The 21,667-nt window shown below is 41.5% G+C and overlaps 1 protein-coding gene across 7 annotated transcripts in view; it reads left to right on the top strand.

Moving 5' to 3' along the window:
- PDE4B (phosphodiesterase 4B) overlaps positions 1 to 19,807 on the top strand; it is a 353,582-nt gene extending 333,775 nt beyond the window's left edge. For 6 of the 7 annotated variants that reach the window (XM_077333429.1, XM_077333431.1, XM_077333430.1 and 3 more), the window contains 9 exons: positions 2,484 to 2,577; positions 5,015 to 5,193; positions 6,507 to 6,605; positions 6,703 to 6,867; positions 7,891 to 7,990; positions 9,886 to 10,040; positions 10,417 to 10,539; positions 14,264 to 14,446; positions 17,768 to 19,807. In XM_077333429.1, coding sequence (XP_077189544.1) covers positions 2,484 to 2,577; positions 5,015 to 5,193; positions 6,507 to 6,605; positions 6,703 to 6,867; positions 7,891 to 7,990; positions 9,886 to 10,040; positions 10,417 to 10,539; positions 14,264 to 14,446; positions 17,768 to 18,133 — 1,464 coding nt within the window. In that variant the 3' untranslated portion in view covers positions 18,134 to 19,807. Of the gene's footprint in view, positions 1 to 860; positions 1,635 to 2,483; positions 2,578 to 5,014; positions 5,194 to 6,506; positions 6,606 to 6,702; positions 6,868 to 7,890; positions 7,991 to 9,885; positions 10,041 to 10,416; positions 10,540 to 14,263; positions 14,447 to 17,767 lie in introns of those variants that run through there. The other variant, XM_077333436.1, reaches the window with a different exon arrangement.
- The last annotated feature ends 1,860 nt before the right edge of the window (positions 19,808 to 21,667 follow it).

Genomic DNA, 21,667 nt, shown 5'->3' with positions numbered 1-21,667 from the left:
ATGCAGTTGAAAAGGAAATAATTCTAGTAGTACTCTTTAATTATCAAGGACACTAAACCATGTTTGAAGATGGGAAATAATACAATCTGGATACAAATATATATCACACATTGTATTTTGTTACTCAGCATGAAACATGCTACAAATAATCATGTCATATATTTGTGACCTAAAATGCTGATCAGTTTTTCAGAAATGGGAGAAAATTATTTCCTGGAGAAAGCTTTGATTCTGCAATTCAAGCTAATACACATCTCAGACTATTTGTCATGAACATTCATAATTCCCTTTAGATCTTGAGAATAAGCTTGAAATTTGCTTAAAGTGATGTAGGGATTCCTATAACAGGGGCTATTACAGCTGCATGATAGTGATCTGAAAGGAAGTCTTACCGTAAAAGAGGCTGATTATCATGTGATACTGTTGCCATGGTACCTAGGTATTCTTTGGACTATCAGTATATGAACTCTTAAAGAGGGGCTAGGGGTGAGAGTGGCTTTAAATGATAAAGCAACACTGCACCTTCCTATCAAGAATTAGAAATAATTGTAAACTCATCTTTAATGTTTGGAATCGTTTTGACAGGATGACACCTCAAAGTGGGAGGGGGTAGTTACTAAAACAGTGTTTTGACAGGCAGTGGTGATGCATGCTGGTTTATTTCACTTTAATTGTATTTTTAATTTTTGTTTAGAGGCTTATATTGACTTAAGAGTAGGCAAGGTTTGAAATGAGCTAGCTCCTTTGCTGCCTGAATGGCTAATGAACTTCTAACATCCTGAATAAAACGAGGCTTCTGAAACAACTTCTTTTAGAGTACAGGATGTGGAAATAATTTTACACTTTGCTCTGGTGACTTAATTCCACAAAGGATAGCCTAGATGAAAACTACTGAATGTAGCTTAGTTAAATATTTAGAATACTGCTGAGGTGGTGTATGCTAAAGTATATTTTCTGCCTATATTTTAGCATGCCGAGAAGTACAAAGCCAATTTAATGGAAAATCTGCATGCAAAAATTTGCTTTAACAACCTTGGGGAGATGAAAAGGGGGAATGTTCCAGGATAGGAGTGCAGTAATTGTGAGGAGAAGGGGGAGGACTGCTTGCCTCCTTTTGGCATATTTAAATATGCACAGGGCTTCCTCCATTTTAATCTTCCTTTTGAAATACCTACAAAAGCCGTCGTCATTTTTTCCTCGGTCACTTCAGCTAAGGAATACTAATCTGGAATGAGAGATCCCCTTCAGCCAACTAAGCAGCCAGGACGATTCATAATTCTCAAGTGCTTCAAGGCAGCTTGCTGGAAATATTTGGACTAGCTCCTTCATGGGATTTTTGTCTTCTGCCAACCACAACTCTGACAATACAGCCTTTTTGCAAAACTGAAATACAGTGTTGTTTTGGCTTAGCAAATAGCTGTGATTTACTAGAACTGCTGGGAGGTTTTTTATTTATGGTGATTTTTTTACTAATATTAATCTTTTGATTGACTGAGAAATTGGGGCATCCTGGTTCTTGAGGAATTCCTCCGATCTGCAGGTTCTTCATAAGGGTTTTATTGCTTGTGGCGTGCTTTCTTCCAAAAATGCCTGAGGCAAATTACTTGTTATCTGTATCTTGGGGTTACATCAAGGTGGGTTTCATTAATTGAAAGCAGATAATAAATGCTAACTATGTTCTGTGTGTTTTGGATAAAAGCATGTATCATATTGATATTTTGTTCATGTATACTTAGATGCATATTGTATGGATACATGGAGCTATAATATAGAGTGCATCATAATATTAGGATAAAAACAGCATGGTATGAAAACAAGGAACATTACCTTATGAGCATTAACATTAAATATATTTGCTATATATTAGCATGGTAGCTTAAACAAATGTTGAGCTGAAAGTATATTTTTCTCCTATTAGATATTTCTGTAAAATGAAATTGTCTTTGTATTTGTATGGGGGAGGGGGGAATACCTGCATGATATGATGTAATAAAAATTGAAGAGAGACTTATAAGGTCCCAAATCAAAACTTGCTGTAAAATATTTTTTTGGTTTTTGAAAGAAAAATATGATTTTATTATTTAACAGCTAAAAGAAAAAAATACAAGATAGCATTATAGTCTTGTTCAAAATTAAGTAGTTAGACTTAAAGTTCTCTTTCATGAAGGAAGCTGTTGCCTGCTGCCGGCCTTGCTGTGGCGGGCAACGGGGGTGTTCCATCAGTGGAACATGCCCCTGCTGCTAGAGAAAGGCTCTTTGCCCCAGTCTTCATTAGTGGAAGATACCCTGCGTTGATGCAGTGGTCCACCATTTGCAGAACAGAACTTTTGTATATACCCCAAAGAACTGAATACAGTAATTCTTTTATTAATGGTTTATTTCTAAAGCGATTTCTGTGCATTCTAGTAGTTAATACCAAATTTAATTTATTTTCCCTTTATCATCCAGAGGAACTAACAAATGAATTTGTTTTTAAACAACAGTTCAAGAGAATGTTGAACCGGGAGCTGACACACCTATCTGAGATGAGCCGATCAGGGAACCAGGTGTCCGAATATATTTCAAACACCTTCCTCGGTAAGATATGCTGTACCACTGTTTCTATAGGAATAGGATTTTAACAGCTATGACCAGGATCCAAGGTGCTTCTGATTGCTCAACAAGGCTTCATACACCTTCTAACTCAAGCCCATTATGCCACGAACCATGTACGAATCAGAAGGGACCTTATGAAACCATCCATAATATAGTAAAAGCAGTGATGGAAAAAGGAAATTGGATCAGCCTGGTGAACACTGACAGAGTGAACAGAACAATAGTATCAATTATATCCCATGTTGGAGTTACTCCCTGCTGCTTAAATGGGATAGGCAAAGCCTGGGGCAACATGTAAAACTGGGAGGTATGTAGATGGCAGGAATTTTTACTAATGTCATTTTTGAGCAGGAGACAATCTAATTAGTAAAATCTAAACATCTAAGATGGAACTAACAGAAGAGGGAAATTAATCTTGAAAACAGTTCCTCAACAACTCTGGGGCTGGAAGGTCCCACAGAATCTTGTAGCAGCAGCAGGAGGGGTGCAGGGGTCCCACTGTGGGATGTTGGGATAGTGCCACTATCCCACAATCAAGGGGGGTAGAAATGCCCTGTTTAGCCCCACAGCACTGCAAAGCCAAACAGGGCATGTTGTATCCCTGCAGGGGCACCGTAGTTGGGGGGGGATGGGGGCCTTTGAAGCCCAGATCTTCCCATATGCATAGGCCAGACCTGGTCAGGCCTCTGTTGGCCATCATGGTAAGAAAGGGCCATCAGGGCCCCTAAATTGGCATGGTGACAGTATCGTGGTTAGGATTAGTAAGCGGTGGCTTACCCTTCCCTGCCCGCTGTCATGCAGGCGGTGGCTTACCCTTCCCTGCCTGTGCATAATCAGTCTTGTTGTTCCTTTTCTTTGCTTCCTTCTTTCCTTCCCATCCACCCACCTAACATATATCTGCCCATCTTCAGCTATAATTATTACTTATTTATTTAATTTATACCCTGTTCTCTTTGCAATGGACATCCAAAGCAGCTCACATCATTCCCCTCTCATCTGTTTTATGCTCACAACTACAATAAAACAAGTTAAGCTGAGGCTGTGGAACTGGCTCAAGGTGAGCCTCCATAGCACAGTGGTGATTTGAACCTGCCTGACCTATATCCTGGTATCAAACCATAAGCACTTTGCCACACTGTGGGGTACTGCTGTTGAAAAGTAGCCATTCCTGGGTGAGTTGCACAAGTTACTTGGTAGAAAGTTGTTCAGTGGTTGTTGCTGGGCCTAGCCATAAGTCTTCCCACAAAGGCCTAAACAGCCCTGAAAAGGGGTCTGCTTCCTTCCAGAAACCAAGATTTGAAATCTGGCAGTACTTAGCAACAGCCATTTCTGCATTTGAGGAATACCTTGTTTTAGCCTCATTTTGGATTTCCATTGGATGCTGCAATTTGACACTTTGCTTTCTGCATTTGGGCTTTCCTCCCCTCATTTCCCTGGCTGAAATTCACCATATGGTTTCTACATCAGAGTCAGAAGGAGACAGCCTCTTGGCATGCTTTGCTCCCATTCCCTTTTCCAAAAAGGTGGGGGGGGGTTGTGAAATTTCACCTAATTCCACCCTTCTGTGCCCTTGATTGCCTTCCCCCTTCCCCCCTCCCCAGTATATTGGATGTGATTTAAAAAAAAAATAATGTAAGTATTCATGTTATAATGCTGCTGCAGCTCAATGAACAAGACTGCTGGATTTCTTTTATAGAAACAGAGTTGTAATGCAATAATCCCCCTTTTTTAAAGTCTGTTTCAGGATGGAGGGAGGGGGAGAGATGGAGGATGGTGATGAGGAAGGGGGCATGCATAAACAACCCCAAATGGTGAATAGGGGGAGAAACCTGAATAAGAGCATTTTTCCATTTGGAAGTCCTGAATTAGATTCTGCCCTGAAAAATGAAATTGCTGTAACCAGGAATTCCTGAACCACGTGATGGGAGGGCGATTCAGGTCTGTGCATGGAAAGGTGGATTTTATTGCAGAAATGGATGAAAAAGTCAACCCTTTAAAGGGGCAAATCCAAACAATATTGCTAGTGTGGAAATGGTCTGAGAGCTTTGATTTCTCAAAGCTGTTGATGCTGCTTTTTTTATTCTGACTGGTTTTAACCACCAATGTATTTTTACCTCAAAGTTCAGATTTTTCTGCAAACTAGGCCATGATACATTTGTGGCTCAAAACTTGTATCCACAGATCTATGTCAAGATTTAAATATATTGATTACACAGTGTCTACATATGAATACAGAATTTTACAGTGCAACCTTATGCACAGTTACCCCAGTCTATACTTACTGCTAAAATATTTTGTATAAGCAAGCAGTGACAGTAAATTTTAAGAATAAACACTTTACAGTATGTAACACTAAACAAAGAGAGACCTTCAAAATATTTGACAGCTGCATATCTTCTCTCTCTTTTTCCTTACATAGACAAGCAGAATGATGTGGAGATTCCTTCTCCCACCCAGAAGGACAGAGAGAAAAAGAAAAAACAGCAGCTCATGACACAAATCAGTGGAGTGAAAAAGTTAATGCATAGCTCAAGCTTGAATAACACAAGTATTTCACGATTTGGTGTAAAAACAGAAAAAGAAGATCATCTAGCCAAGGTATGTGTGAGACCCTACTACTAAATTCTCACTTCAGTTATATCAATCTTTTTATGGAAGTGGAAATGGGGAAATATAGAATTGAACACCTGCTTTAGCACACAAAGCCCCCCCCCCCTTTTCTGTCTCTGATGTTTCAAATTTGAGTTTGCCAGTTTACAGCCTCTCATGGATTAGTTAGGTTGAAATAATTGGTGCCAATTTCACTTAGAAAGTATGTAGATATGGATTTTACTTTTTTTTTACTGGGGTAAAAAACAGCACTGATAAAGCTGTTCTGACCGGGCAGTGATATCAGGGCTCTCTCAGCCTCACCCACCCCACAGGGTGTCTGTTGTGGGGAGAGGAATGGGAAGGCGACTGTAAGCCGCTTTGAGCCTCCTTCGGGTAGGGAAAAGCGGCATATAAGAACCAACTCTTCTTCTTCTTCTTCTAAAAAAGAATTCATGGTTAAGAGAGGCCAATTTCTCCTCTGCTCGTCTTTCCAGGCCCACAGTTAGCCCTTGGAATGCCCACAAAACAAACAAACAAACCTTTCTTTAATTAAATACTTTGGGTATGCACTCTCTCAGGAAGAATACATCTATTTCTGGAGACATCAAAGACTGATAATAAAGAACTGTTTAGAATGATGTGCTATCTGAAACTGGCCATCCTCAGAGTTTTTAAAATGCTGACATATTTATAAATACTACATTATCATCCCAGTGCTACTGTAGGAATCCATCTATACTATACATTTGTGTCCCTTTTATATCACTTGAACTGTCATGGCTTCCCTTGGAGAATTCTGGGTAATGTAGTTTGCTAAGGTGCTGGTGATTCTCTGTTAAACCTCTTGTCCCCAGAGTTTGCTCAGTTCCCAGAGTTCTTTGAGAAGTAATCTTATGTGGATATTTCTGGTACTGGTAGAACCATTTGTACTAACTTTATACAAAGTCAGTTTTAAATATTTACATGGTAACATTAGAAGCCTGCCAGTGTTTCAGATTACATAATACTACCATTGTCTCTTTCCCATTTCATATTCCCTTCTTTTCAGTCTGCAAGCAGACATACTGTGCTCCAAATAATTATGTTACTTCTTTAATGTGCTCTCTGCTTATTAATTATTTGATATGAATTCTCTCTGGGTGCTTTTGCATGCAGTGTTCTCTTGATAACTATGTAGTTAGCATTCATTATCAAGCTTTAAGGAAGTGGTAAAAAGAATTGATTGAGCTTATAACTACTATAATGGAGTGTATAAGGACTCATCTAAAATTTGGTGACACTAGATATGCATTAATATTTTATTACTGATTTCCTTATAGGAGCTGGATGACCTGAATAAATGGGGCCTGAATATATTCAATGTTGCAAGATATTCACACAGTAGACCTCTCACCTGCATTATGTATGCAATTTTTCAGGTTTGTAATTTCAAGAACTGTTGTTGCAGTTGCTTGGTGACTTCTTAAAACTTATACCCAATGATAAAGCCATGTAACATTAAATTGTCTTAAACAGGAGAGAGATCTACTGAAGACATTCAAAATCTCATCAGACACTTTTATAGCTTATATGATGACTTTGGAAGACCACTACCATTCCGATGTAGCCTACCACAACAGTCTCCATGCAGCTGATGTAGCCCAATCAACACATGTTCTTCTGTCCACCCCTGCTTTGGATGTAAGTACTGTGTTTGCTTGTTTTCCAGAGATAAAAGTATTAGAACTGGAATAAAGAATCTATATTGCTGGAAAATACTAGTAAATTATGACATATAGCCCTTCTTTTCTGCATATCCTGTTTCTTGGCAAGTGAGGGTCATGGTAGATTTCTATTCGGTGCATTCTTAGTTCTCACTATTTTGTCTTCAGTACAAAGACAAGAACTGCAACTAAAGCTTATTAGCTACTAGCTTCAAAGCCCGTTCCTAAGAAAGGATCCCCTAGCCCCTGGCTTAAGGTGGCTTTGGGCCGCAGCTCACAGCCGGATCAAGTGGAGCAGGCGGGGCTGGGCAGCTCATTAGTAGGGCCGGGACAGAGCTCCTTAGCAGTCAGCTAGTCAGCTCCTTAGCAGTCCTTAATGAGCAGACCAGGAGGCCCTCCTCAGCAGGCCCAGCCTAGCAGGCCAAGAGGCCCTCGTTAGGAGGCCCTCCACCACGATCCTTTGCCCAGGGCCTCTCCCCTTACCTGCTGCTGGCTCCAGGCACTGAGTCGTCTGAGAACAAAGAGGCTAGAGTCCAGGGACAGAGGGCTGGAGCTCCAGGGGCAGGGTCAATCAGGGCAAAGCTGGTTGCACTCTGATTGGCCCTATTCCAACTTGGACAGCCAAACACATCCCACCCCCTAGGCTGTTTCATAAATATATAGAGTAACAACAATGGATAAAGATTTAGTCAATTAAACTTTTGCTAGAGTCAGTTATAATTTGGCTATATTATCAGTAGTTTAGGCCTTGATTTTTGCGATGGAACTCTGGCATTTTATTATTCAGGGAAGGGATAAAAACACTGAAATTTGAATGTCATCATTTTATTTTCATGTAGGCATTTTACTTTTCTGTAATGAGAACTGGATATAGTGGAACATAGAAAAGTATATCAGGATGGAGGAAGACTAGCAGACAAATAATTGTGTGTCTGACAGCTGACCAAGCAGATAGTGAATTTATAATAGTTGCTTATTTATGTGCTCATTTTTCTTTTAGGCTGTTTTCACTGATCTGGAAATTCTTGCAGCAATTTTTGCAGCAGCAATTCATGATGTGGATCATCCTGGGGTCTCCAACCAGTTCCTTATTAATACAAGTAAGTCCTGTGTTTAGCAAAACCAGTCACATACCATTATCATCAGTTCAAGAGCTTAATATAGTCTAGTCCAGCCTTCTTAACATTTTTACAGTTGAGAAACTCCTGAGACATTCTTCAGGCTTCAGGAATCATACAGAATGTGGCTGGGAAACATAGTGGTGTACATGCCTATCTGAGGCCCTTTCCCTTTCCACCCCCTTCAGGCTTACCATTGGCCATTTTGGGAGGGGGTATCTGGGCTTACATGACCATATATATTCATATCATCCAATAAATGTTAAACACATTTTTATTATTATATTTATTTATTTATTTATTTTATTTCTATACTGCCCTTCCATATGGCTCAGGGCAGTTTTGAATTTTGAATACACACAGACACCTAATATAAATAATTAATTAACTCCCACCTTTGGGAAACCCTTCCAGGGTCATCAAGAAACCCCAGGGTTTTACAGAATCCTGGGCAGAGTCTGAACTTACTTTGTTTATTCCATTGTCAATCCTGTTGAATTCAGATTGCTTTGAACTCGGGTCTTCCTCTCCCCCCCCCTCCCCATTGAAACAGGAAAGTCTTCTGCACGTGGTTAGGGAGGCTCAGAAGGTGGGGGGGCTCTTTCTTTTCTTGAAGCCTCTTTCTTTCTTTTCTTGAAGGTGGGGGGGAGAGGAGCCAGGCAGGGAGCCTCTTTCTTTTCTTGGAGGAGAGGGGGAGAGGATCGAAAAAGGCAGAGGAGGGAGGAAAAATCCAGGACCGAGAGAAGTTAGGGGCTTCTCCTTTAAGGCTAGCTTGTCACATGACCAGGTGTAGCCTATCAGAGGTTCTCTACCACGGAGCTTTCTTTATTCATGATTAACAGCAGTCTCAGATAAAGCACAATAAATGTAGGGTCACTCCGGATCAATCCTTCTTGCTGCAGAAGGAAAATTAAAATCACCCCAAATCCAAATGGAAATCGCATTCTGTGTAGAGGGCAGGGACTGAATCGATCTGGGGTTGGAATAAAAGCTCCGTGCAGTTTACACCCTGGTTGAGAAAGCCTGGTCTAGTGGTTAGTTAAGGACTAGAAAATGGGAAACTTATTGGGTGACCTTGGGACAGCCCCTTTCTCTCACACTAGCTTCCTTCACAGTGTTGTTATGAAGACAACACGGAGAATGGGAGACTATATCTGCCCTTCTGAGCCCTTTGGTTGTGGAGATAGATTAAGTAGAACAGTTCTGTGTTGTTTATTTTTAAATCACAGACAATCCAGTAATTCTATTCATACAAGGCTGCATAGTGCATATAACACTGATATCCCCGCTTAATATTTGAAGGTGTGTTATGGCACTATAAAGTTCTTATAAAACAAGTAGTTTGAGAATGCCAGGCATGCTAAATCAGTGCATTCAGTGACAAAATGGTAGATGAGGCTTCATGTGGCTTGTAGAAACCTAGGGGATAAATAAATTGAACTCTCCTGGTTGACAGGCAGTATGTTTCTGAACACTAGTTACTGGGTTGCAAACAGTAGGGGGGAGATTATTTGTTCATGTCCTGTTTGTGGGCTTTCTGAAACCATCTGGCTAGTAAGCAGGGCTACATGGATCCTGAAACTGATCTTTCAGACCCCTGAAATAGTTTGAACCCAGAGAGAATTAAGACACGTATGCAAAATACTCATATTACTAGATACCTTGTGTCCTGAAATGTTACTAAATACCTTGTGTCATTTTAGATTGTTTTGTGTATAGTATGTATAGCATTGTCATGTATAGTAATGTTAGTCAAAAGAGTTCCTGAAGAGACAGAAGTACTACCAAGCTAGTTCTTGCTTTATGTGCCCTTTTTAAATTTATGAAGTCTCTAATTGACTGAAATCATGTAGCTTCTTTTGACCCTTTTTTGTCAGATTCTGAACTTGCTCTTATGTACAATGATGAATCTGTCTTGGAAAATCACCACCTTGCTGTGGGTTTCAAGCTGCTGCAGGAAGAGCACTGTGACATCTTCCAAAATCTGACCAAGAAACAACGACAAACTCTCAGAAAAATGGTGATAGACATGGTAAGGATGACACTTTTGCTGCTACAGCCAGCTTGGTGTAGTGGTTAAGAGCATAGACTTCTAATCTGGAGAGCCAGATTTGATTCCCTGCTCCTCCTCCACATGCAGCTAGCTGGGTGACCTTGAGCTCGCCACAGCACTGATAAAGCTGTTCTGACTGAGCAGTGATATCAGGGCTCTCTCAGCCTCACCCACCTCACAGGGTGTCTGTTGTGGGGAGAGGAAAGGGAAGGCGATTGTAAGCCACTTTGAGACTCCTTCTGGTAGAGAAAAGCGGCATATAAGAACCAACTCTTCTTCTTCTTCTATACTGATTCAGAAACTCACATGTCTACTTTCCTCGTATTTACCAAGAATTCTTTCTTCATTTGTGAAGGTCTTGGCAACAGATATGTCCAAACACATGTCCCTTCTGGCAGACTTAAAGACCATGGTGGAGACAAAGAAAGTGACAAGTTCTGGTGTCCTCCTTCTCGATAACTACACAGACAGAATACAGGTCTGTATGGGAGATTCCCTTGCTATGCTGCAACATTTTCTTAAAGCATATTGCATACCCCCCCCCCATCATACATTTCAATGAGTGTCAAGCCTCTGGGGTCAGTGTAGGAAAGGTGAAGAGGCTGGTCTCTAAACTCTTGACAATGGAAGAACAGGTGTGCCCTATCCCACCTTGCTCAGATTCCATAATTCAGGTGTCTGTTAGGAACCTAGATTTTTGATCACTCGCTCCCTTGTTCAATCAAGTGCGAGGAGCTAATCTGCTTGCCTACTCTGAGGCATCTGCATGGTTAAGTGTGTTTTCTGAGGAAGGGAGGCAAACCCATATGCAGTTCCTAGCATGGCAAACTAATGACTATAGAGTAAGTTGCATGAGAAAAATGGTGCAAATGGTTCAGAGGATGTGGGGCAGAACTGTACAAAAACCACTATTGGTGTTTCAGCAAAAACTTCTGCTTGTGTCACAACTGCAATTGGGGACAGGGCTGGACTGATAAGCACACTTGTGCACGTAAGCACACAAACCTTTCCGCAAGACAGGAATTTTGTGGTTTGTGGTTTCCTGAATTCTTCTTCCCTCCTACCCACTAGGAGAAGACAAGATCCTGCAGTCATAACGAACATAACTACTTTAGTGTTCCTTTGGATTAGTAGTACAGTCAAGTATTGTGCAATCCTCAAGTTTGTTCTTTGGATGTTTATGAGCTCTGTGGATTAAATCTTTTAATGGATGGTTAAAATATCAAGATAAAAGTTTTCTTCATTCAAGGCAGGGGTTCTATTTCAGCCTTTCAGAACATGCATTGAAATGCCTATTTCAATATCCTCCTTGATCAAGAGAGAAATGTCTGTGTTTTCAAATAATTTCAATATTTGATATCAATAGAAAATACCTATTATGCCTTTTTTTGTCTCTGGTAGGCAATTATTCAGATCCTCTTTTGAAGGCCTGGGAAATATACCTATCATTCCAGATATGCCAGAAAGAAAGTGGCTATTGGGTTTTGTGGCACTAACAGCAATGCTGGATAAATCTGTTACTCAATGATTTAAAAAGAGCTCTAGTTTTCCTTCAAAGTTCCTGTGCCTAAGGCCTCTTTAGTAAGCGCTACTGAGTTTCAGTATGTAGGGAAAATACAAACCATCTCCTTCACAGAGAATCCGTCATCTTTTAACTATTTCCTGTTGTTGGGACTATAGTAGTAAAAGAGTTATATACCACCATGGGCAGAGAATTGTGCTACATCTCCCAACCCAATTCAAATTGCATCCTTTCACTGCTGTCACAAAGTATATGCTAGGATGCTGATTTAAAAAAAAACCTTTAGGGAAACTTGAACAAGAAGTTTAAAGGAGTCTTTTTGCTAATCAACTCTGTGGGCATTTCCGCACCCTTTAAAAATAGTGAAATACTTACCTAATGTAGTTGCTATATTCCGGCCCCTCCATATGATGTCGCCAACAGGCAGCGTCTGGGCAGTAACCGGCTGGCTACATCCTCCATTTTAAAGTGCTAGTTGGTGAATCCCCAAAAGTGGATTCACCAACATATGTAGCACTATCTAATGAAGAGCAACCAGCAGGCCACCTGAGGAGGGACGTTGTGGAGGCTCAAATGTGCAAAAGCCACCTGCCTTGTCCTGCCCTCGCTCCTGCCCCCCCCCCCAGTCCTGGTGATGGGAACATCTTTTTAAAAATGGCTGACATCCTGGAGCAACAAAGAGGTGGACAAGTGTACAGCCAATGCCAGAAATAAAAGAATTTATCCCAAAAGTTGTAACACAAAGCATGCCTCCTGAAAGAACTGCCCCACCTGGCCCTGCCTCACCCCACCACCAAGCAAGTAGTGGAGGGAAGCCCACACACCCCCTCCACACCAATGAAACATGATGACAAGCCAGGCATTGATGCAAGCCCTGAGCAAGGTGCGGCTGCCTCCTGCAAGCCCTGAGCAAGGTATGACTCCCCTCCACCCCCCCATGTCTGTTCCTCAGTGGTGGTTTTCCCCTCTGGGAGTGCAGCCATTCCTGCTGGGGCAAGGGGATGTAGAGTTGGGGGGCGTCCTTTCTGTCCTCCTTGCTGCTGTGCCTCTTCTCTGCCAGCTGACTGCTGCTGCTGCCCCTGGCTGTCTCACCCATCAGTCCATCGTGCAGCTGCTGCTACTGCTGCTGACAGGTGCTAGACACTTGGACTTGGGGGATGGGCTCCGGGCATGGTGTGACTCCCTACCCCGACCCGCATGCAGCCCGGCCACTCAGGGGCCCCACCTTGGACTGACCAGGTGGTGGGGGTCCTCTTCAGAAGGAGACAAGCCATCATGGGTGGAGAGGGAGACAGCCTTGTATTCAGCTGGGAGAGGCAGGAGGAAGCCACTGTGATCCTTGCCTTCAAAGCCAGCCCTGTCTACCTCCTGGGAAGGTGGGGGGGGGCAGAGACCACAGCCTCCTTCCCTTCTTCCCCTGCCTGGTGCAACTCAGTACCTGAACCTTGCCCCCTCTCACAGCTGCATGCAGACCATGCCTGACGCAGCCTGGAAGGGAAGGAGGGGGAGTGGCGGAACCTAGCCCAGGTTTATGTGCAAACCAAGGCACAGGAAGTTCTCTTCCCAAGCCTGCAGGACTAATTGGTTTCTGTCAGTTTGGGTCAGTCAGTCCATGGATTTAAATATAAAGATCTTCCCCTCTCTTAGGCATGCTTGTGCCCTGCCTCCCTCTCTCTTGCCCTCACTAGTCCCTCCAGAGCCTCCCGACTCTCACCAGCAGGCTGTGCCTGGACCTCGCCTGCCAAGCGCAGCCCCTTTCAAAAGTATCAAAAGAGAGTGGCCTTCCAAAAACACTATGCATCTATGATTAGATGCATAGCCGTGTCAACAGAGAACTATGGATTTTAAAAAGGGGGCACCACGGGCCCTTTAAAACAAGGAGAAAGGGGATTGGCTGCCTGGTTAATTCACAGGGGGAAGTGAGATGCGTAAATAGTGGGTTGCTCTCTTCCGCCATTCCCAGCAGCATTTGTGGAGGGGGAGAAGCACAAAATGGTGTCAGAGAAGAGCAAGACAGTAAAAAGGTGAGGAGGGGCTGGGAGGCGCGATTTTATTTAGCATTACGCCACTCAGCTGGCATAGTGCTATTTTTAAAGATGTGTGGAAATGCCCTGCAACTTCTGTCCAACACCTTGCTCTCCTTATCCTGCATGGATATGGCAGTCAATTGTTTTTCTCAGCTCTGCATGCACTTGATCAGCTTATAGAAAGCTCCACCCTTTCCTCCTAAATTGGCTAAGGCATAAATTGTCATAGACATATAGTCACATCTACTGCACATTGTGAATGTTCTGGGAGAAATCTTAAAATGAGTGGAACTGTGTTCATAAACACATTTGCAAATGAATGGAAGGAAACATCTGTATTCAGGAAAGATCCTGTATAATTCCCACTGACTAGCCATATTGCTTTTCCATTCCACAACCCACAATGACATAAATTGACCTCTCTGGTTTACAAGAGATCTTACCAAATACTTTGAATCATGACCGAGTAAAAATGTACTTGAATGAAGTTACTTTCTCATAATATATTCCAACAAAGTGTATTCTTGTGATCAAAATGTTCTTCTTTCTAATGTGAAATTGTACTGAATGTACTAGCAAGCACAGAATGAAATGTTGTTCTATTCTGCCTGATTATGCGAGCTTTCAAATTAACACAGCTTTTGCAATGACAGGTTCTCCGAAATATGGTTCATTGTGCTGACTTGAGTAATCCCACAAAGTCCCTTGAACTCTATCGGCAGTGGACAGACAGGATCATGGAGGAATTTTTCCAGCAGGGAGACAAAGAACGGGAGAGAGGAATGGAAATCAGCCCAATGTGTGACAAACACACCGCATCTGTAGAGAAGTCACAGGTAATGAATTTCCTACTATTCTTCCCACCTCCCACTATTCTTTTCATTCATCCTTTATATAATTCTATTCCACATGGTAATAAAGATCGTTACTTTGATCTTTTTCAAATTTTTAAATAGTACAAATGTCCTAATTTTCTGTTCACATTATTTACATTTATTAATAAATGCCAAAAGAACTGCTTATATTTCATGCTGAATGCTGACCCAAGGGCCTAGATGCCTCTGCTACATATATGCTAACTGAAGTTTGCTACAACTCCTTACTTTGAGGGGAATTACCATTCCTGTTTTTATGTCCTTTGATGATTCAGGAACAAGTAAAATAACTCTTGTCTGCCTGTCTGGTTGCAGATGTCTGCTAAGAAACCATATTTTTGACAGGTTACAAACTGGAAACGTTTGTTAGTGTTTCTTTATGAATATGGAGACCTTTTAAGAGCCCTACTTTCCAGCAACCAGGCAAAACTATTTCGCTTAGACGTCTCTACAGAGCACTCTTTTTGCAGGAAGTTTTCATCACCTTTTGGCATATGTAGCCTCAACAGTTACAATAGAATTATAATGGCTCACTCAGCATCCTGTTGTGTCTGAAGGAGGCCAGGGTGATTTCCAAACCAAACATCCGAGCACTGAGAGGGGCTCCTTTGAGAGTCATTTTCCTGCTCTGCTGAATTGCTGTCCAACAGGTTTTGGAGTTAAGTGACAAATTTTGCCAAGACAGAAGACTTTCCAATGGATTTTATAGCCAGTATCCTGGACATCCTGTTTGTGAAGCAACTAAGAAATAATCCAATTTGGATCTTACTCACTGAATAATATGAACTTTCCTGATTTCCTCACATTGGCACATCATTTCCATATTACTATTCAGTATTCCCACTTTGGGTCTGAGGGTATAAGTTTAAAATAAAGTGCCTCCTTTGTCTTTTTGTGCTGTTTACAAACCTGATGCATGGGTGGGGGGGGAACATACATCCAGAAAATATTCATTCCAGAAAAGCTGTAGCATCCACTGGAATCATAACAGGAAGCAGCCTATGAATACTACTAATTCCAAATCTACCAGCCAAATGAGAACTATCTAAATGTCACAGTGCCTCCTGCCACCAACACTTGTAAATGTCCTTACCCTAGCCTTCAGATGGTGATAGTATGGTGGTTTGTGAGGATTTATTATTATTATTATTATTATTATTATTATTATTATTATTATTATTATTATTATTATTAGATTTATTAGATTTATTTCCTGCCTCTCCCGATAGGCTCGAGGCGGGTCACAACAACTAATCCCATTAAAATTCCCATTCAAACATCAATCTACTAACATGGCGGCTAAAAATCCCATCCCTCCCCCAATTATTAAGAGGTGAAGAGGAAAGGATAGGGGAGTAGCGTACACTCCAACTCCTAGGGGGGGAGCGATGTCCCTGATTTGCTGACCCCAGCCTCAACCATAGACCTGGTGGAAGAGCTCCGTTTTACAGGCCCTGCGGAAAGCTGACAAATCCCGCAGATCACCCTGGAGCTCATTCCACCAGGTAGGGGCCAGGACTGAAAAAGCCCTGGTCGAGGCTAGGCACGCTTCCTTCGGGCCGGGGACGACCAACAGGTTCTCACCCGCAGAGCGTAAGGCCCTGCAGGGGGCATAGAAATGGCAACCCCACTGAATTGGCACTTCCTCTTTAGGAAACCAGTGTTGGTTCCTCTTATAGTAACCAAATTAGTTACTTGCTAATGACCTACTTTTTATTTGTGAATTACGTATGCCTTACCATTCAAGGACTCTCAAGAGATAATCCATAAGTTAAAGCAGCCTTGAAGAAAACAAAGCCCAATCCTGGTATAATAGTTTGAAAACATAAACATTAAAAATCAAAACTATTTTCTACTATTATTTATGCATGTCAGCCATAGTCTGGACGGAAAGGTGTAGCCTGATCTTGTCAGATTCAATCTTGGAATATAAACAGGATAGGAATTTTGGATGGGAGACCACCAAGGGAGACACTGCAGAGGAATGCAATGGCACACCACCCCTACGTCTAATTGCCTTTATAGCTCCTTGCTGGGGTCACCATAAGTTGGTAGTAACTTGAGGGTATTCATGTATGGATGCAGTAATTCTTCTACAGATGGTGTTGACATCCTAGAGTGCTGTGGAAGCAGATCAGCCTCTTGGGCCTGATTTGGAGTCCTCAGCTGCTCTTATTTCTAAAAGCATCTCAGTATTGTATAAACAAGTTAATAATCAGCATGTTTCATTCCCCTCAAAGACTTTAAGTGAAACCAAGAGACCATTTACTGGAAGGCTGTCCGCTTGAAGCCTTCTAGAAGCTGCCCATAATTGAGGGTAGATTATTAATCTTAAAAAAGTGAATGGATGTGTCCTAAACACAGGGAGTCTGTAGATGCCAGCCAACAGCGTTGAAGTTTACCATAGCCACTGCAGGAATATGGGAAATGCCTGGCTCACCCTGTATCTTAGCCCATAGACTTCTATCTCTCCAAGTGATTACAACTACCATGAAGAGCCTTTTCTAAGGAGAAGTCATGTGTCTGAACCCTTGCTGCCTTCCTTGGAGATTAATAAACTCCCAGTTCTCCATCTCTTCATTGAAGAAGTATTGCATTCTTTGCCAGCAATTCAATATCCTGTTGCCCTGCCCTTGATGGGCAGGCTCCAGCAAGGAACCTGATGCTGTGTGGAAAGAAGGGTCATACAGCCTAGGACTAAATAGAAGAGGCTTGAGAAGAAACAAACAGTTCATGGAATGGTTGGGATGCTGTACAGGTCATCTGATTGGAATGTTTTTCCTCTTCATTTTTAATTTCCTTTTAAATAAATCAATGGCTCTACTAAAGGCTATTTAAAAAGTAAAGAAAGTCTTAAAGAAGATTAAAATCTTTCAAAAGTACTCAAGGTGGTTCAGACATGAGAAGCAGATGAACTTGTCACTAGGTATTAGCTGACAAGTGTTCATACCACTTGCAAAAATGGAATATACCATGCTGCAGACTACAATGGGTATGTCGCTATTTTTCACAGAGGAGGGAACCAGAGATTGCAATCATTTATTGATGAGAAAATGTGCTTTCCCATAACAGCCTGGTAGAACATTTGGCTCCTCTACAATAACAGAATAATGAGACATACTCATTGTGCAATGGCACCAAAATCTACATTATTGTCAAGTTCCATGTTTGCATCCTTAGCCAGTGACTTCTTTTAAGTTTGGATATTAGTTACACATATTTCTTTTTCCTAAACAAATTGAATGTAGTGACAAATATTTTCCTATTGTTGTTGCTTTGCAGGTTGGGTTCATCGATTACATTGTCCACCCCCTTTGGGAAACATGGGCAGACCTTGTGCAGCCTGATGCCCAAGACATCTTGGATACCCTAGAAGACAACAGAAATTGGTATCAGAGTATGATCCCTCAGAGCCCCTCTCCTCCCCTTGATGAACATAACAGAGACTGCCAGGGCCTTATGGAGAAGTTCCAGTTTGAGCTGACCCTTGAAGAAGAGGACTCTGATGGGCCTGAGAAAGAGAGTGATGGTATCAGCTACTTTAGCAGTACTAAGACACTCTGTGTGATTGATCCAGGAAAAAGGGATTCGCAAAGGGAAGCAAACATAGAAATTGTGACAGAAGATACGTCACCTGTTGACACATAATGTACTGTATCCGTCTCTCTGGGTGATTTAAATACTTCATGCACATGCAGGTTGTCATGCTGACTAGCCTACAGTCTGGGTCTAAGGCCAGCATCTGCGACTGGCTAAAAGACCTTTCCAGTTACTTGAGATTGGAGTCAGGGTTAAAGAGAGTGTAGTGTCTGCTCAGGAAATTAAGAGGTGATTTATATTGCAGCTTAAGCTTTGTCAGCCAAAAAACAAAAAAGAAGAATTGTGATGAGCTGAAGCCAGTGTGGATTTGTTACTGAACAAGCCTGATAGTAAACAACACACAACTTAAATATTTTTTATTCTTAATAGATTTTGAAATATAGAGAAGTCTGACAGCTAAAACTACTGACTAGTAACTGCATTTAAAATGTGTCCACCTGTCTGCAGACCCGTGTGCCTTTTTTATAAACACTTTCATGTCTTTTCAAGAAACCTACAAAATGCGCAACGAAGCGTGTTTGATATTGATGTATATATTTTTTTAATTATTCCTGTTTTAAAAGAAGAGGTCTTCCTTTTTATGGGCAATACTTGTTCCTTTATTGCAATTTACTCTCTTTGACTAGCTAAATAAAGCAGGGAGCCCTCCTCTTTGCGTTACTGTACCATTGGTTACATTATCAAGTCCTGAAAAACCCATGTGGATCTTCTGTTTGCTCACTACCGGAGAACAGCATTTCTTCATTCAACTCTCCCCCCCCCCCCCATTTTTCTGTGCACAGGAGATTGTGTAGCTTTGTGTTAGCACATGTGAAAACCAGCATACTGAGGTCATGTGACATGCAGTTGCCCCTTTATGCAGTGGAAGTTGCACCCTCAGTCCTTTGTGTTCTCTTCCACTACTCCAACCCTGATACAGTTCATGTTTTCTAGGTTGAGTTTTTCCTCTTTTTTTTTCTCCTGCACTTGCCTTGAGCTCTAAACATGCCCATTACTGTTTATAACAGTGTATTTATTACTTAATGTATATAATGTAATGTTTTGTAAGTATTAATTTATATAAACATTGCCTGTCAGTGGTGATGTTACTTGTGTAGAAGACTCTGGATAAGAGTTGCCCTTTCTTGTAACCTTTTGTATTAAATAAAATAGTAGGACCTGAACATAGCTTCCAAGAGACATATGGACCCAGAAAGGGCATTCAGGTGGCATTGGCTGAAGGAAGTTTCATTTTCATTATGATCTAGGTAATCATCCTTGGTGGTGATTAGAAAGGATTTAGAACAGTCTGTCCAGATGAGTCAAAACTACTGAAATTTTGAAAAAGAAACCCTAGTCTATGCCACAAAACATTCAGTGTCATTTTCTGGTTTATGAACAACCCAATGTGAATTTCTATGACAAAATGTGAACCAATGTTATAATTGTGCTGTGAAACTTCTTCCAACAAAGCTTGTGAGGCATGCACACAGTGCCAATCTCAGTTTGTAAAACAATGTTTCAAGCTTTCAGTCCAACTTGTAACTAACTAGTTGATGAAAATAGCACAGTTGTGCATGATCAACGGGTTTGTATGTCTGTTGAATACTGCAATGTTCCAGGTGGTTATTTTATTGTTGCAAAGTTTCACACAATGTATGTTGTTATAGTATTATATATTGTGTTCAGATGCATTCTTAAGAGATTTTTATATGAAGTGAATAAATGAAAGCATGACTTAGACTGGGCTTTCTGGGTTTTTTTATTTTGGTTTGTTTTGGTTTAATTTTTGTATCTATTAGTTTGAGTAACAGTGCTGTTACTCAGATCATTTCCCATGTCAGACCTGTTATGTGTGAAGCATCTTCCACTTATGTAAAACCATATACATGTCCTGGGGCAAATACATGGTATCATCCAATCTATTGTACATATGGGTCACGGTCAAACATATAATTCCAAGTTAGAAAGAAGAAACTGAGAGGAAGTCAAAAAAGACAATAATTATTTTTCTGTAGATATATTATGGAAATATGAAAAATCATGGGAAACACACAAGACAGAAAGTTGCAATATGATAGCTGTATATAGGACTCAAATAAAGCTTAAAAACTTGAATAATTTCCATTATGTTGTTCAGCACCAATAACTAATTGGGGATACTGTGGGAGACGTGAAAGAGTCAAAAGGGAAAATAAAAGTCAAACATGGCCTCCCTGTAGAATCATAGAATCAAAGATCCAGCAAACTTGTTACTTGGTCAAAAAAGGAAACCAGGTTGGTCTGTCAGGACCTGTTGGAGGCAAATCCATGCTGACTTCCTTGGATCACCAAATTGTCCTCCAGATGTTTGCAGATCGTTCTCTTTAATATCTGCTCCATTATCTTCCCCACAACAGAGGTCAGACTCACTGGTCTGTAGTTTCCTGGGTTTCCTCCCTTTTTTGAAGATCGGAATAACGTTTGCTCTCTTCCAGTCTTCCAGGACATCTCCAGTCATTAAAGAGGTCCCGAAGATGATGGACAAGGGTTCTGCAAGTTCTCCGGAAAGTTCTTTGAGCACTCTTGGGGGTGCATTTCATCCAGCCCAGGGGATTTGAACTCATCCAGTGCAGCTAAATGCCTCTCGACAACCTCTCTGTCTATGTCAACCTGCCACCCAGACACTATCCCTTGGCTACTGCCATCTCTAGATGTGCCTAAACCCTTTGATCTATGGGAAAAAACAGATGTAAAATAGGCGCTGAGCCTTTCTGCTTTCTCTGCATCCTCCATTAGAATTTGTTCATCTGCACCCAACAGTGGGCCTATTGCCTCCTTTACTTTACGTTTGCTCCTCACATAACTGAAAAATCTTTTCTTGTTACAATGGGCTTCCCTGGCCAATCTTAGCTCACTCTCAGCTTTGGCCTTTCTGATGATTGATCTACAGTGCCTAGTAACCTGTAGGTACTCTTCTTTAGAGCTCTGTCCTTCCCTCCATTTCCTGAACATTTCCCTTTTCTTTCTTCATTCCTCTTGGTTCTCTGTTCATCCAAATAGGCTTCTTAGAGCTCCTGCAGTGTTTTCGTCTTCGTTCCTCCAGATTGGGTAGTTTCCATCCATGGAGTATGACCTCCTCTTCCTGCTGCAGCCTAAGATACAACCTGGTGCTGTTTAATGGAGAATCTTGGGCTTCAGTGGGGGGGGGGGCTGTACTCCTAGGGCTGCCAATGCTGGGTTAGGAAATTCCTTTAGATTTGGGAACAGAGCCTGGGGAAGCTGCCATTTTCTCCAGAAGTCTCTGTAAACCATAGATCAGTTATACTTCTGGAAGAACTTCAGGCCCTACTAGAAGACTGGCAATCCTGCATACTTTGCAGGCAACAACAGTTCTGTCTACAGAAACATTCTGGTCACTGCAGACTAGTGTGAGTATTGTATTCCTGATTGTTCAAAACATTTCACATCCATTGTGATAACCTTGTAAGGTAGGCCATGAGGCCAGTATTATTGCAGCCACATTATAGGTGGAGAGCTGACAGTGGGTGGCTTATCTAATGCTGCCTAACAGGTATGGGAGTCAGATTAAGGACTGCTAGTCATCACACTTCACTAGCTTTC

This window comes from Paroedura picta, chromosome 4 (genome assembly GCF_049243985.1).
Source record: "Paroedura picta isolate Pp20150507F chromosome 4, Ppicta_v3.0, whole genome shotgun sequence".
Taxonomy (NCBI): Eukaryota; Metazoa; Chordata; class Lepidosauria; order Squamata; family Gekkonidae; genus Paroedura; species Paroedura picta.
The sequence above is the reverse complement of the archived record's forward strand: the minus strand, read 5'-3'. Positions and strand labels throughout refer to the sequence as shown.